The 17,913-nt window shown below is 47.6% G+C and overlaps 1 protein-coding gene and 1 pseudogene across 1 annotated transcript; both read left to right on the top strand.

Annotated features, from left to right (window-relative positions):
- The first annotated feature begins 2,299 nt into the window (after positions 1 to 2,299).
- The window catches only part of LOC149369503 (O-acyltransferase like protein-like), a 117,068-nt pseudogene continuing 101,454 nt past the window's right edge, over positions 2,300 to 17,913 (top strand).
- On the top strand, positions 10,340 to 11,539 carry LOC149369504 (uncharacterized). Its single transcript, XM_089572956.1, has one exon. The coding sequence runs from the start codon at positions 10,340 to 10,342 to the stop codon at positions 11,537 to 11,539; it is 1,200 nt and encodes a 399-aa protein (XP_089429082.1).

Raw genomic sequence — 17,913 nt, 5'->3', positions numbered from 1 at the left:
TGCACGTGGTCAGACTATTTCCTAGAACCTCACATAAGTATATTGTCGCTCCTTGCACCCTTCCCACGTCATATCTTCCACCACATTTCCGGCCTTGTCACCCTCTCCCTTTGTTCACTTTTTTTTTCTCCTAATCCCCTGCTACCAGTTCTTGGAAACCATGACACTCCTGTTACCCCCTCCGCCCCCACTTTTTGGCTTTCTCTGAACACGAGCCATTTCCCCCCTCCCCCTGCCTTGTCCTTCCTTGCAAATGCCCCCCTTCCTTTCTCGTTCCAGTGCCAGCTTCTTTCTTTTTTTTCCTTGTTCTCATTTTCCTGCACCACGCTGACTAATCCTTTTATCTGAGTTTTGCAGGTTCACCCAGCGCCTCCTCCCCCGTCGCAGCCCCTTCAAAGCCTTTTTTTTTTTACACCCCCCCCCCCCCCCCCCGGATATAAGTTGTTCCACTATTGCAGCCTAACGAATCATGATTCACCTCCCTCCCCTTCCTGACACGCATCCCCTCTCACACCACTTTCCTTCCCCACCCCCGGGGCCTTCCTCCTCGGAGCGAAGGCCCTATTTAATCCCTGCCGATGATGAACGCTTTGCCCAGACGAAGACAAGTCCCCTTGTCGAAACGTTGGCTCTAGCAACCTGAGGTTTTTCCCCTCCCTTGTTCATTTTGTGATAACCCCTGAATAGGGGTCTTTAAGGAATTAAACTGAAAAAAAAAATACATCTGAAGTGGTAGTGTTCTACTTTTCTTGGACAAAACCTGTACATTCCCACATAAATCCACACTTTTCGATTAGTCAACATGCACGTACACCATTTACGTGTTTCGATTGCCTTCTCTGTGCACAAAGTTATCAGAAGGATTAAGTCCAGAAAAGACACCTATCACTGGGGCATCATCATCATCAGTCTGACTACGCCCACTGCAGGCCAAAGGCCTCTCCCATGCCTCTCTAATTAATCCTGTCCTTCATCAGTTGCGCCCACCGTATTCCCGCATATTTCTTAATCTCATCCACCATCCGCCATCTCATCCGGGCATACACGTACCCAATGATGGCTACGCAGTGCCAGTCCAACCATAATCAATCTTTTTGTTAAAGTTGAAGTTTGTTCCTCAACAAAGAAATGTATCGTAAATACCAGGTAAATAGCACTAAAACAGCTTGAAGAGGACTGATCCCCAAGTGCACAAACCATCACATCGGCGGACGCCAAAGGCGATGCGCGTACTCACATTCCAGTTGGTGAACCTACATCGCATTAAAAAGCAATCAGAAACAATGTGAGCAAAAAACATAAAGTACCTTATGTGCAAACGTGCAACGCAATTCCTTTGATGAAAGTTTGGGCACGTGATTGCTTATTTCAATAGAGATCTGATTTCAAAACAGCTTATAAAAGTCTTCATTATTGATCGATGCAGAACTTTTAACTTGAGGGGATGCTTGTAGCGCGACAAAAACTGGCAAGGGACAGAAGACGAACGGGACAAGCGCTTGTCCCGTTCGTCTTCTGTTCCTTGTAAGTTTTTGTAGCGCTACAAACATCCCCTCAAGCAAAATGAACCAACTCACCCAGCAAAAAGTTTTATGAAACTTTTAAGGCCAAGTGTAAGATTTTTTTCCTCAATACTGACAGTTTGCTAACATTTGCGGCTGCACTATACCGTACAAGGAATCGCCTTAGGTGCGTGATAGGAAATGAATAAAAGTAAACTGACTAAGGTGAGTAGATAACTTTGGCAGCGCATGATTCCAGTAGTCCTGGACAATTTATTAACGATGTATTGCACGTGTTCATGTCATGTCATACGGTAATACAAGAAAATAAAAGACAATAATTAATACTCAATACAAGAAAATAAAAGAACAACACGGAAGGGGACAATGATTAGTTTGGAGCGACCTAAAAGGAAATAAAAATAATAAGGGGACAGCAAGAATCACTAAGGCGGCACGGCGTGCATCATGGCGCGATGAATAATAACGGGGAGGAATTAGCGTTCAGTGGCGGTGACTCCGCTGGGCGGAGAGAGGAAAGTCAGCTGGCTGTCCTCAGAGCAAAACTTCGCTTCCGCCTTGCGGCACGCAGTAGTTCGAGCGCGCTGATCAATCCTATTTCAACGGGATATCGTGGCCAATGACGTCTATTGTCTAGAAAAATTACTGTGTGCGTTTAAAAAAAATGCTTGCATCCAACACACCACTAATGTACTTTTATTAACAGTCGTTTCGACCAGTGTTCCAGCACTGCATAGTGAGCGCGGAGAAAACAGTGACGGCTACACGCAGCAAATATGAAGCCGCCAGTGTCGATCCTGTTAGTGGCCTTCTGTTCCTTTTTGGTCCCTCCTCTGTCGGCGGCGCTTGTCAACGATGGCATCCCGCCTGTGGACGGACCCTTCCCGAAATCAACCGTGGCTGCCGCGTCGACGTCTGAGAAATTGGCGACGAGGCTTCGGCACTTCGCCCGAGGCCTCGCGAATCGCGTGCCTCCGTGGGTCAAGAAGAGACTTCTCCAGGGCCCAGTGTCAACCGAGTGCTCCCTGGGCTTGCTGAGGTTGCTGCGAGGACTTTCCAACCTGGATCCATGGGCCATGCGCAGTGATTGTCGTTTAGGGAGTCTTGCGCTGCCGACAATGTTAAGGCGCCCGATCCCAAAGGCACTATGCCATGTGAAGTGGCACTCTAGCGTACGGAGAGCACATGTAAGCAAAGGAATTGCGGCAGCACAGTCAATGACCACATTTACATGACTGGGGAATGAATAAATACTGCAGTGGGTCTAACCAGTATGGTTACCAGGGAATAATGCCTACGAATACTCTTAACTTACAATGCCAGTTACGGTACCTAGGCCTTCTAAGCACAAAATATTTGCGCATATTTTTTTTAAGGAGCATGTTTTGAGAGAAAAAAAGCGACAAAAAAGACGCAATGTACACGTTCAAACATTTCACGCAGGAAGTCGAGCAGCAATGAAGATTGGCGCTGAAAGGTGTAAGTCTGTGTACTGATGTTGCAAGAAGGTTTTTAATTATAACTAAATAGCAAATTATGTCATCGTGCGGGTAATTCTTATTACGTTGCCAAGGAACATTACTCCCAGCCAGTTACTTATCGCCCGTTTCAATGTTAAGCGGCGCAACGCCCTAAAGGACGAAACCAAGGTTCCGAATAGGGAATGTGATGATGATGACGAATTTTTTGTGGCGCAAGCAGAACTAAGGGTGAAGAGCGCCATGGCACGAGGTTTTTTTCGTTTTTACTCAAGGTGGAGTCAAGTACCCATTTCGCAAGCATTTCAGACAAATATTCAGGGGGCACTTTGACTGTCTAAAGTGCGTAGAGGCGAAAGCGTTTTCCTCACCACTATCGCTGCTTCTGTGGCACTGGTGGCGTCACATATAATTGAGTACTAATCACTAAGTGATGACAAACCACTAATTAAGGGCTAATTACTGATTAACGCCTGAATACTAATTAACTGCTAATTAATGACGCTTCAGCTTCGCCTTTAGGACTGGAACGCGACAGTGTGTTGTAGAGTTGCCAGGGAGTCCACGGAACGCCACCACCTGTTCGGCGCGATGCCTTGCCCTTTGAACGCAACGCTTTTTGAGGAAAGGAAATGGTGCAGTAATTCTGCGTCATCTCGGTGGACACCTGAACCGCATCGTAGAGGAAGGGAGGAAGTGGGAGTGAAAGAAGACAAAGAGGGCCCGTAATGAAGAAAATGAAAATTGTATTTGAGGAAAGGAAATCATGCAGTAACTGTCTCACATATCTCGGTGGACACCCGTCAAAATTCAGGGGGGCACTTCTTTTACCTAAAGTGTGGTCACTGACGTGTGGCTGAGATGTTAAGCTTTGCCTCGAAGAGTGGAACGCGACAGCGTCTTGCAACGCTGCCAGGGAGTCCATAGAACGCCATCGCCCATTCGGTTTTACTCCTCGCTCGTCGGTAAATTGGTTTTTGGGGAAAGGAATTGTATCCATCTCTCATATCTCGGTGGACACCTAAACCTCACCGGAAGGGAAGGGAGGAGTATGAGAGTGAGCGAAGAGACCGTATTCACTAGACGCGCCTTTGTTCACTCCAAACCATCGAGCTGGCATGGCGGAGTGGATAGCATGCTCGTCTCGCACGCCGAAGACCGGGGTTCGATTCCTGAGCTCGACCAATTTCCTAACCGGTTTTATTTATTTATATGGCGTGACTATTAAAGTTAGACTAATTGGGTAACTAAGCAATTAACTAAGCTCAGTCCCAATTAGTTGGAGCATCACTATACGATCCCTTCAATTGGTTGCATGGTTACGAGCCAAAGTACAATTGGCCCCGTTTGAAATTCGCGCACTGTGACGTCACGACCATTTCGACCAATTGAAAAGCGTGACATTTCTGTCGACAACTGCTGCTTACAACGATGAGACATCAAAGGCTTTCGCCTTAAAAGAGGCCGCACACCAGGCAGGGGAAAGCTCATACCCATTGTATCACCGGTTGGGAACCTGTGGCATTGGAGTCGAACCCCGCACCTGCCGCATGCGAGGCGGATGCTGAAACGACTAGACCAGGGCTGCGGAAAGGGAACATCGAAGATGACACGTGGATTGCGAATGACATGTCGTAAAGTATACGCTTCTTCCGTCAATATACTCCTCAGTGGGAACGCTACAGACACACACCTGAATAATGCGGTAAGCTATCAGTGTTCAGAGTTGTATGCCGGAGTACATTCCGCGCAATTTTAGACAAGTCACTTTGAAACATAGGCAGCAGAATTTTTGAGAAGGCGTTTGCGGACATGTTGCAAATTTCTACAAAACCTAAATAGTATTACAGGTGGGAAGCGTCAAATAGCGAGCTATATTATTTATTTATTTATTTATTTTTTCATACTGTTAACCCTCTGCATGAGGGTCATTACAGGGAGGGAAACATATACAGACACAAGTGCAATTCTCTTCGCTAAAAAAGAAACACTCAAATGCACAGAATTACAGATTTGTACAGCAATCTTCCAGGAACGCATTCACACCTATCACAAATTTGTCTACATCTGTTTGGTCCACAACGTCACTTGGTAGTTGATTCCAAATTTCTACAGCATCGGGAAAAAAGGAGTAGCGATAGACATCAGTACGTGTAATAATAGGTTGTAATACCTTACTGTGATTTTTCCGAGGGCAACGCTTCAGGGGAGGTGTATCATAGTGATGTTTATTAACTTTGACTTTATCATTCATTATCAGAAAAAAAAGTTTCAATTTCTGCTTTGTTCTTCTTACTTCCAGTGATTCTAACTGACACTCTTTTAGCATTGCTGTGACTGAATCAGTGCGGCGGCATTTAGAGCATATAAAACGTGCTGACATCCTTTGCAATCTTTCCAGTTTCGTTTTAAACCATTTTGATGAGGACTCCGCACTGCACTTGCGTACTCTATGATTGGCCGTACGAACGTCTTGTACGCAATCAATTTAATTTCTCTAGTCGCATTCGGCAACTTCCTCCTCAGGACACAGACCTTCTGGTAGGCTTTTAAATAGTCATTTTCAATATGGGTGCGCCAGTCAAGATTATTTGTTAATGTCACTCCCAAGTACTTCAGACACTTTACTTGATCTAAGGAATTTTCACTGATATTGTATCGAAACATCATAACATTCTGCTTCCTTGTTACATTATTGTAATTAGATTTTTGGTAGTTTATTTCCATACCCCATTTCAGGCACCACGAGTTTAACGACTGAAGACACCTATTTATGTTCATTTGATCTGCCGGGGAAGCCACAGGAGAGTAAATTAAACAATCATCGGCAAAAAGTTTCATTCTAACAGGCGATTCGGCGATAGCAGAAATATCATTTATATACAATAAAAACAAAAGCGGACCTAAAACGGAGCCCTGTGGCACCCCCGACAAAACTTCACGCCTATTTGATACTGCACTTTCTATTTTGACGACTTGAAAGCGTTACTTAGATAGGCCTGAATCCATAGTACTATATTTTCAGCGATTCCTAATCTGCGTAGTTTAAAAAGAAGCTTATGATGCGGAACTTTATCGAAAGCCTTCGAGAAGTCTACACAGACCACATCTACCTGCTGACGTTCATCTATAGCCTTGCAAAGGTCGTTCACTGTTTCAATTAACTGCGTCACTGTCGAAAGGCCGGTCCGAAAACCATGCTGGAATGGACACAATAGGTCATTTATTTCCAAAAAATGAAGGATGTGTTTAGCTATTATGTGTTCAAAAACCTTGCAACATACGGAAGTAAGTGAAACTGGCCTGTAGTTTTTTACAAGAAGTCGATTACCGCCTTTAAATACCGGAACTACTATTGCGCTGCGCCAGTCACGAGGTAAAGAATGATCCCGCAATGACTTTTCAAATAAAATTTGCAAATAATATGATAACCACTCAGCATACCGTTTAAGGAATTCCGTCGGTATTTCATCGGGACCGCTCGATTTCTTCGGGTCCAGAGACAGCAGCTGCTGACAGATGCCCTCCCTATTGATGCGAATCTCGTGCATTGAGTATGGCAACGTGTAAATTGTTTTATGATCACTCTCAATGTCATTGTCATCCCTACTAAAGACTGACTGGAAGAAATCATTAAAAAGATTTGCAATATCGTTTTTATCAGTCACCTCATTGCCCCCATCCATTACCTGTGTGATTGCGTTCTTTTTCGCTGAAAAATATTGCCAGAACCTTTGTGGTGAGCGTGTGAGAAAATTAGTCAGTGTCGTATTGAAGAAAGTTTTTTTCGAATCTAATAACACTGTTTTGAGCTTCTTTTTGATGTTTGAAAGTTCTGTCGCTCTATATTTTTGCGTTCGTAGCCTTTTTATCTTGCGCTTTAACTGCATGATCTCTCTAGTGATCCAAGGATTGAGCTGCTCCGTTTTCTTTGAGCGAGTGGGAACAAACCTATTAATGCAATATTTTAGTGTGCCCTTAAAACGTTGCCACAATTCCTCGACACTTTCATGGTATGATGCAGTTGCAAACTGATTCAAGTTTTCTTCTAAGACGTCTAAGGTAGACGTATCATCTGCCCGGCTGTAATCTTTGACCCGTATTAAAACATGCGTTTTTTTACGGACTTTTGTGTTCAACCGGACATTCAAACAGATCATCTTGTGGTCAGATAACCCGGCTCGACAGATATAGTGTGGTCTGCCACTTTAGGGGATAAGAAAACCAAGTCCAACAATGACTGGGACTTGATGTAACCCTTGTAAAATCCTTTACTATTTGATTAAGGTTATGAGTAAACATAATTTCCATTACTTTATTCGCACTGCTTATTTCTACATTACCTGTTGACAAAGTTTCCCAATTAATGTGTGGCAAATTGAAGTCACCAGCCATTATCAGTCTGGTGTTCTTATTTACATGAGAGTTAAGGAACAAAAGCAATTCATCCAAAAATTCAGGAGATGTAGAAGGCGGCCTGTACACAACACCTACTAAATGTACAAGGTTCCCACAAGAGACCTTGCACCACACCATTTCAGAAAGGCTGCAGTTAAGAGCGACTGCAGATACTGTGCTTTTCATAACAATAGCCACCCCCCCTCCTTTAGAATTTCTATCCCATCTAAAAACATGGTAGCCTGGTGGGAAAATGCTATCGTTACTAATTCCCTCATGTAACCAGGTCTCGGTTATTAACAATAAGTCAGGGTTCTCGAAAATCAGCAAATGTTCTAAATCAGTTGTTTTGTTTGCTACACTGCGGGCGTTTAACAGAATAATTCTGAGCTATATTTGCGAGCAATCGCTATGATCATCAGAATCTGCAGTTGATTTCGTCGGGGATAGCGAACTATGACCAGCAGACTCATCGTTAACTTTGGGTCGTCCTATCTTATCTTGGTGGGTTCGGTACAGACAACGCTCTTGTCGTTCATGATCCCATGCGTAAATGGTGTTGTTAATCAGTGTATCAGTTTGACCTTTGTTCCGTTATCTCTTTCTGCTTTACTACTTTGCCACAGTTTTTTTCGTACTGCTACTGTTTCCTTCGCATAGTCTGGGCTTACACTTATCGGGCCGCCTTTAAACTTCCCGCAATTCTTAAATACCAACTCTCTTTCTCTAGAGTCGAAAAAGTGCATAATGACAGGTCTATGGCTACCAGTTTTTTTCTTGCCTGTACGATGAATTCTGTCTATAGTTTTCGCCTGAACGCCCAATTTTTCATTAAATATCTTCTGAACCACAGCTTCCCTCAGATCGGAATCTGATTCGTCTTTTGCTTCTTTGACACCAAAAACCAAAACATTATTACTTCTGCTCCTGTTCTCGTATTCAGTCAACTTATCTGCCTGCTGACGAACAAGGGTCTCTAAAGTTTGCATTCGTTTGTTCATTTCTTCGATAATATCAAGAAATCCAGTCATCCTATCGCATTTTGCATTAAGTTCGGTCATTTCTGTTCTCAGTTTATCTATTTTAGCATCCGACGTGGCCTGGTTTTCTAGAATTAACTGCAACATTTCAGCAGTCTTTGGCCCCGGGTTTTCCTCAATATCACCAGAAACCAACAAAGACATAACATAGACCAAGTGTCACTCAAAACATTCAAAGCAGTCAACAATCTTCCAGGGCACGGCAGAACTAACAGAAAGCGGTTGTCACTCCTAACACTTCCAATATTAGTCAAATAACGAACCTGTAACAGCAGGATCGGAGGCTTAGACATGTTGTCGATTGCCCAGGTGCCGTGCCCTCTGAATGCTCCGGCGTCGCGCAGTTCCTTTTGTAGGCTAACCACTGGTGACGTCACTGCCATCGACGGAAGACGCCCCTTGAACAGGTTATCGCCGATATCGCTGTCGTGATGGGTCGCGTAGAAAAATGGTGTTTCATCCGTTCCACAGGTGGAAATACTTGCGGCAACAATCCACGGCAGGACCTGTAACAGCAGGATCGGAGGCTTAGACATGTTGTCGATTGCCCAGGTGCCATGCCCTCTCTCTCTATATAGGGCATACCATAATATTGTGATTTGTATAAATATTATTGCAACATTTTTTTTGTTTAGTTCACGGCGGTTAAATGCCCCAAAGCGACTCAGCCTATGATAGATGCCGTAGTAGGCTCCCTAAATTTCGACCACCTGGGGTTCATTACCGTGCACTCTCATCACACAGCACATAAGCCTGTAGCATCTAGCCTCCATATAAATGTGACCGCCAAAGCTGGGGTCGAACCTGCGTCTTTCGGGTCATCAGCTGAGCGCCGTAAGCACTGAGCCACAGCGGTGGCGTTGTTACATTTTTACTAAAACGTCTGGTGGAGTTATTTCTGCTGTTGATCAACGTCAAAATTTGCAATGCTGACAGTGCATCAGTGGCTTAGTGGGTTGAGCATCTGTCTCGTAAGCAGGAGTTGTCAAAGCTGCCCCTGCGCCATTAAACTCGTTATAATCGCCATCAAGACACACCGAGCAATCCTTCGCAACAGAAGCAATTTGGAGGAAATGTGACTGAGGTTGCAGAAAATTTCATTTTCTACAATATGCACAACGCGCATAAAAGTCACGAACACACAAAAGATGTCCACCCAGCTTTTCACGGGGCACCAGTATAACATATCAAGGTCATTGCACAGCGCAAGCGACCTTCTTCGATCGGTCTTGATGTGGATGCACGGCTAACATCATCCGATCCTTCACCACGCACTTCTGCCTCAGGCAAGTCATGACCCAAGCGACGGGCTCTATCGCTCGTCATGGATACAGACACTAAGCTATCCAAATTGTTTATTTATTAAGTCGAGTTATGCACAATGCAAAGGAGGCATTCGCGGCAATAGTCCCCTGTGATCCCGTGCGAGATCGATTTGTAGTTCTTTGGAGTTTTGAATGAGAGTGTACGTGTAGTTTCGAATGACAATTCATGTAACGGTGTGTTTCCTGAGTTGAGTCAAATACTTGAGCAAATGGGTACGTTTTAAAAAGCTAGAAACCACAGAACAACGAAATAGACTACACACCTCACAGTGTATAAACTCGGTCCTTTATTGAGCCTGACGCATATATATTGTGACGCCCATGAAAAGGCAATACCCATTCTGCGTGGTCGGCGTTGCTGGATAAGCCGAAGATGAGGAGAACGAAGTTGGTGGCGTCTCGTGCTCGGCAAGCGGACCCAGCTGTTTTTTTCGATCCTCCGTCCCAGACTTAATAAACTACTGGGCGTAACATCTTGGTGGAAGGTGCGGGGTAATCAGGTTCCTCCGCAGACGGATCCCCAGATTCACATTCGCCGCAGTCGTCGCATTGTTGGTCTGCCGCCTTCTGTGTCAATGATGTCCCTGGACGGCGACGCTTCGAGGTCTGTGCCCAGCAGTTCGTGGGAGCATTACCGGGAGCCACGGTCATTCGCGGGTTCATCTAGCGACGACGTCGATGAATGGCTCACCCACTACCTACGGGTGAGTCGCTACAAGTGGAACTCCTCCGCCCGGCTCGCGAACGTCGTGTTTTCACTAACCGACACAGCCCTATCATGGTTTGACAACCACGGGGATTCCCTCACGACTTGGGACCGCTTTGTAGAGGAGCTGAAGAAGTGTTTCGGTGATTCAGTCGTAAAAAAGAAGCGGGCTGAACAAAAACTTCCGCAAAGGGCTCAGCTCCCCGGTGAAACATGCACAAAGTATATTGAGGAAATCGTGAAGCTATGCAAGGTCGTCTCTCCTGCCATGACAGAGGAAGACAAAGTTGGCCATTTGCCTAAAGGATTCGCCGAAGACGTCTACAATTTTTTGATGGGAAAAGAAAGTCTCGAGTCCGTGTCTGACGTCATCAAGCACTGCCAGACGTTCGAGACGTTGAAAATGCGTCGCATCACACCGAAATTTGGACGTTTGGCCGGGGTGACGACGGTGGCAGCTGTAGACACACCATCGTCATGCGATCTGGCTTCCACAATCCGCCAGATCGTTCGCGAAGAGTTAACCAGGTCACTGGAACTCACTCGAAATTCATCAGAGCTCCCTCCTGTGTATCTCACGCGTCCTACTCCGCCATCCGACGTTAACACAGCGGACTTTGAGGATCACCGGGTACCCCGAGGGCTGCGGCCGAACAACACACCGCGATTGCCCCCGGAGCAACGGTCCGGCTTTTACCAGCCTGTGCAGGCCACATACGACGACAACTTTCGGCCCAGTCCTTCGTATGGTGACTACTTGCCGGCGCAGCCTGCTCCCGGTCCCTCTCTTGTTTGTTACCGCTGTGGTCAACCCGGACACATCTCCCGATTTTGTCCCCGCCGACAACCATCCCGTTACGGCTCCTCGACCTATCCTCGGCGTCCGGATTACCAACGCGGTCCTTCTCGATACCCGTCCTGCCCGCCTGATTCCGGCAATTCATGGCCTGCACAAATGCGGAATCATTCGCCGGCATCTGATAGAAGTGTGACGCCGCCTCCAGCCTTCCGTACACGTCGATCTCCATCACCCCGACGCCGCTCCTCCTCTCCTCCGCCGGAAAACTAGTCGCCGCGACCGATGGGGGTGAGGTCGCTGGAAGTCTGCCGTCGGAAGTAATACCCCTGCCTGTAGTTATGTTAAAGAACAAAGTACATGTGCTAGTGGATGGTGTACCTGTGATGACTTTAGTGGATACCGGTGCTACTGTTTCGGTTATGAGTGCTGCGTTTAAGTGCCTCCTAGGAAGAAAAGTTTTGTTTCGATGGGACAAAAATGTCCAGTTTTGTGGCGTGAGTGGTGAACCGTTGCCAGCAGTTGGAGTGTGTAGTGTTAAGGTTTCTTTGGGTGGTGAAGTCTTCAGCACGGAAATGATGGCGCTCAGCCGGTCGACGCACGACGTTATTCTTGGCCTAGACTTTTTGCAAATGTGTGGCGCTAACGTCGACTGTCACACAGGTGAGCTCAACGTCGGCAAATGTTCCACCACTGATCTTCTAGAAAGCTCGTGCAGTGGAGAGAGAGTGTTTTGTTTTGCCCGAGATACTGTCGTGCCTCCTTCTTCGGCTGTGTGCGTACCGGTTTCCTGCCCCGATACCCCTCTCGACGTGTTTGATGCGGCTGTGGAACCGGACCACTTGAACTGCATGAAGAAGAACATCTTGGTTCCTCATGCCATGGTTTCCGTCATCAACGGAAGAACTGAACTGTGGACAGTGAACAGTTCGACGGAATCTGTCGTTCTGCCTGAAGGCCTGAAGCTTGCGTCATGCAGCCAATACACGCCGGTATCCGTTGCCTTGGTTACCGACGCCTTGGGCGCAGCAGCACCAGAGTTTTACGACGAGTCGCAGTTGCTCCGGATGATCGACAACTCGCTTTCCACGCATGAGCGCCGTGCACTGTTGACCATCCTCCAGCGATACTCCACTGTGTTTGACTTTTTGCAGCCCGGCGGCCCATCTTCCATCCCCTCGTCTCGAACCCTGCACAGGGTTGACACTGGTACGTCACATCCGATCCGCCAAATGCCCTACCGAGTGTCACCGTCTGAACGGAAGGTAATCAATGACCAAGTGCAGGAGATGCTAACCAAAGGCGTTATACAAGAGTCCTCAAGTCCCTGGGCTGCTCCAGTAATTCTTGTTCGGAAGAAAGATGGATCATGGCGTTTTTGCGTGGATTACCGTCGTCTGAATGCCGTCACTAGAAAAAATGTATACCCCCTACCTCGAATCGACGATGCCATCGACTGTCTTTTTTCAGCGTCCTACTTCTCTTCTATTGATCTTCGGTCGGGGTATTGGCAAATCCCCATGCATCCCGCAGACAAAGAAAAAACAGCTTTTATTACGCCTGATGGCCTGTATGAGTTTAATGTGATGCCATTTGGCCTTTGCAATGCGCCCGCCACCTTCGAGATATTTATGGACACTATACTCCGCGGTTTGAAATGGGAAGTCTGCATGTGCTACCTCGACGACGTTGTCATTTTCGGAAAGACGTTCAGTGAGCACAACGACCGTTTAGCTCTCGTCCTCGACTGTATGCGCCAAGCTGGCCTTGTGCTTAACTCTAAAAAGTGCCACTTTGGTGCGCGTCAAGCGTTAGTGCTTGGACACCTCGTGGATAAAGACGGCGTCAGGCCTCATCCAGCCAAGACTGCAGCTGTCGAGTCGTTCAAGCCACCACAGTCTGTTAAAGAGCTGCGGAGTTTCTTGGGCTTATGCTCTTACTTTCGCCGCTTTATTCATCGCTTTGCGGATGTAGCTTACCCTCTGCCAGGTCTACTTCAGAAAGATGTGGCTTTCGAGTGGACACCTGAGTGCGACTCCGCCTTTCGCCAACTAAAATTCCTTTTGACGTCTCACCCTGTACTTCGCCACTTCGATCCCTCCGCTCCCACAGAGATTCACACCGACGCCAGCGGTGTTGGCCTCGGCGCTGTTCTCGTCCAGCGGTGCGACAACAAAGAGCACGTTGTTGCGTATGCGAGTCGCTCGCTCAGCAAGCCGGAGCGCAATTATACAGTCACTGAGCAAGAATGCTTAGCCGTCGTCTTCGCCACGCAGCGTTTCCGTTCCTATCTCTACGGACGACCGTTCACCATCGTCACCGACCATCATGCCCTCTGCTGGCTCGTTAACCTTCGCGACCCGTGCCGACGCCTTGCACGGTGGGCTCTCCGGCTACAAGAGTTCGACTACACAGTCGTCTACAAGAGTGGTCGCCGTCACGCTGACGCGGACTGACTTTCGAGGCTGCCCCTTCCTGAGTCGGAGTCTGAAATCGATACGTTGGACCACTGCGTCGCGTCAGTGTCACCTGTTTTTCCTGATGTCGCAACGTGCAAAGCGGAACAGCAGGAAGACTTAACCCTATAGTCTCTCCTTGCGGAGGCTGAAGACCCTTCCAACGTCAGCCACTTTTGTGTGCGAGATGGTTTTTTGTGGAAGAAAAACTATTCTCCTACGGGCGAGCGCTTTCTGCTGGTAGTTCCGAAGAGCCTGTACTCCTCTGTCTTGCAGGCCATGCACGATGACTCTACATCTGGACATCTTGGTTCGGCACGGACGCTGCATCGTACCCAGGCGCGCTTCTATTGGCCGAAAATGCGGGCCACGACTGAGCGGTACGTCGCCAGCTGCACTCAGTGTCAACGATACAAGCGACCTACTAGCCTTGCATCTGGTCAGCTTCACCCTGTGACACCGTCTGCAGCACCGTTTGAGCAAGTGGGCATAGATCTGCTGGGCCCGTTTCCTAAGTCCTATCATGGGAACCGCTGGATAGTGGTTTGCGTCGATTACCTTACCCGGTATTGTGAAACGGCAGCTCTACCCTCGGCTACAGCGTGTCATGTGCCCTCTTTTCTGCTCAGATTCATAGTTCTCCGTCATGGACCTCCAAAAGTTATCATTAGTGACCGTGGTCGGCAGTTCACCGCTGACGTCGTGGAGCAGCTTCTCCGTTCCTGCGCATCACATTTTCGCCATTCCTCGCCTTACCATCCCCAGACGAATGGGCTCACTGAGCGCACGAACCGCACGCTCACTAACATGCTGTCAATGTATGTTGATTCAAGGCACAAGAACTGGGATAGCGTCCTGCCGTTCATCACGTATGCGTTCAATACCGCGCGCCTTGAGACTACTGGCTACAGCCCCTTCTTTTTACTGTATGCACGGCCCCCACGCTACACCCTGGACACCATACTACCATTTTCTGACGAGCTCCATGAAGATCCCTCTATCGCTGAGACACTCTGTCTTGCCGAAGAAGCCCGGCGCCTTGCTCGCCTTCGTGTTCTCGCCTCCCAAGATCGGTCAAAAGCGCGCTACGATGCCCACCGCCGTCGCGTTACTTACAGTGCCGGTGATTTAGTCTTGTTGTGGCGGCCTATCAGAAAGCTAGGGTTGTCTCAAAAGCTGCTGTGCCACTACGATGGACCCTACGTCATTATTGACCAAATTAGCGAACTCAATTACCGCATAGCTCGTCTCACGGCAAGCGGCCGTCGTTCAGCGCGAACCGAAGTCACTCACGTTGCCCGGCTGAAGCCCTACCATTCGCGCGGCGCTGCTTAACTCGCCCAGCGGGCTTCGGCTGCGTAGGGGGAAGTGTGACGCCCATGAAAAGGCAATACCCATTCTGCGTGGTCGGCGTTGCTGGATAAGCCGAAGATGAGGAGAACGAAGTTGGTGGCGTCTCGTGCTCGGCAAGCGGACCCAGCTGTTTTTTTCGATCCTCCGTCCCAGTCTTAATAAACCACTGGGCGTAACAATACACAAAAAAAAAACAGTTTTCCGAATGCATCGAGAGGCAATGTTTTCAAGCGCTGATTTTTTTTATCAGCCCATACTGGAATGCGTATGCTCGCTGTCTGTAGGTCTTCCTTAAAAAGAAATAGCTTGTTTGATTACATGACATGCTCTGCTATGCACCCAGCAATAACTGTCTATGCGCGTTATCTGGGCTGCCTTGTATATCAGTTCTTGCCTTTTTTCTGCTTCTTTCGCATCTATAACTCTCTGATCCTCCTGTTTTGCGCTGGGGTTTCTAGTTCTTAAGGTATGTTTTCGCTTACTCGACGCAGTTCTGGACTCTTCTGCAAAGGTGCATGACGGCATTTTCATGGGCTCATTGACCGAGTTTGGCTGCTTCGACGAGTGCTTAGACACTGTGGTCAAGGACGAATCTGGAAACGAGCTGGTCAGGGCGCAGTACTGCAGTTTCTACCTCCGTCCTGACGACAATACCTCGCTCATCGAACTACTCATGCCGGCCATGTTAATGACGAATTCAAAGGTGCTCCACTTTGCTCAGAGGTCTTCAAGAATTGCTTCAAGTTTAGAGAACTTAATAAATGTGTTGCCTCGAATATATAAGTGATTTTAGCTTGAAACCTGGTGCCACCAACAAAGGCAACACCTTGTGGCCGGCTCAGACCGTCCTTCCGCTCATAAACTCCACGAGTTGTTTCCGACGAGTGCAGAGTATTACGTTGATGTCAATTCGGCAGTGATATGAATATCAGGGCGGCACTAGTTCTGCTTCAGAGGACATCGAAATAATTTAAATGGTGCTTTGCTTACGTTGCGTAAAAAAAAACCAAACCACTGAAAATGCGGCACTTCTGGTGGCTCGTCAGGCGCTATTTTCCTCAGGGTGTTTGTTCCATGGTGTCTCTTTCATGTCTTCCATGTGACCTTCCGGTTCTGTTGTTGTCATGCTTGCTTTGTTGTCTTTCTCCTCAGTCGTCGTCTTGCTTACGGTCTTTAATAATAAAGACCGTTTTCTTTTTCATTGTGAAGGTCATCGCTTGCAGGGCAATGACTGAACTTGGACACTGAAAGCACGCTAACTCTTCGTCTTGCTAACACCAACAAACATGAAGGCCTTTAAGAGATTATCGTCGGAAGTAAGGGTCTTTTCAGGTTTCACTGACTAATTTAGTTTCCTGTAACAATGAAGCTGTGCTCATGTCTCGCTCAAGGAATAGCATTGCGTTCCTTATGTGGCTACCATGCGCAGGCCTCGAGGATGAAAAAGTACCTGGCTGAGCCCTGGATCCCTGGTTTTCACTGGGGGGATCTGCGTCGTCTCGGACTGCAGCCAACAGGACCTGGAGGCTGTCGGCCATGCACGTTCGTTTCGTTCTTTCATTAATTAAAGCTCATAGAGACATGGGCGTGCAATCCTCAGCAGCGTAGGGAATGACGTGGAAGTACCGCTTATTAACCATACTTAGACGTGGTGCATGTATATGTGCGTCCAGATGCTGTGAACACGGTAGAAATGGCAGACAATCTCACGGTTTATTTCGCTTTAATGGTGGCGGCTGCGACAAAACACAGTTGGCGACGTTTACCACACTAGATCAAAGAAGGAGTGCATAAATCATTGCCATATCTATGCCATATTTACCTGTTCAGAAATAACAGCGCGAAACACGAAGACGAAATCACCAACTCGCCTGCTTAGCTATTGTCTTCAATTCCATATCTGCCATCATCGGTGGCCCTGATGTCTCATACGTTCGTTCTGCGCGTTCAGGTGCTCGATAGCAGCTGTGCTGGGACCATTTGGAGGGACTCCATGATTCGAGAGCGATAAAGCGCATTCAAAATCTTGCACGTAACGCGCCTTTGAGGACGGAACAGAAAAGCACTGGACCGATCCACGACGACTGCTTCACGGGGCCACAGGCAAAAGGCGAGAGGGCAGCCGACCCGGTTGATAAGACAAAATAAAATTACATCGGCCAAGCTGTTGCTTAACGGAAACAATTAAACGAAAAGCTGTCCGCGCGGTGGCGCTCCCGCAGCTGCTGGACTTTGCGAGCACGGCGTTCATGCATTGGCATACCTTTAGCAAGCGGCTTCTCCATCAAAGCTCACGGAAGGGCAGAGGAGTAAGCCGCCCTTGTGTCTCACACCACATCCCCCTGGGCGTGTTTGAAGCCAGCCGGCAGCGGCGTCGGCGAGTGGACCGAAAATGGCCAGGGGCAGCTGCAGAGAAACGCGGAATATTTGTTCTCGCCGAATCTGCCTTTTACACCCGAATTTGACCTTTGGGGTGGAGGGACATCAAAACATGCGAGCCTCCCATGGGGAGGGGGGGGGGGAGTGCATTTGAAATGCAGCAGTAGACTGTTGTCGCTTTACCCAGCTTGACTTATTACAAGAGCCAAAAACAGTGAATTGTTCGTTACGAGTGCGAGAATTTGGCTTACTTGGTTATACGTCTTGAAGAAACCCGCTAACCTTTTTATGAACAACAAAACAAAACGAAGGCACAACAAGGGGGTGAGTTGACAACTGATAGTTAATAGAGCGGGATTCCTTTTGATAGTAGGTACAAAACTGCCACCTGTGGGACACGAAAAGATAAAAGTGGAAAGAAAACAGATGAAAAAATCAAGACGACGCACAACACAACCA

This window comes from Amblyomma mixtum, chromosome 1 (assembly GCF_055824585.1).
Source record: "Amblyomma mixtum isolate Tamu chromosome 1, ASM5582458v1, whole genome shotgun sequence".
NCBI classification, from domain to species: domain Eukaryota; kingdom Metazoa; phylum Arthropoda; class Arachnida; order Ixodida; family Ixodidae; genus Amblyomma; species Amblyomma mixtum.
This window is presented reverse-complemented; position numbering and strand designations above follow the sequence as displayed.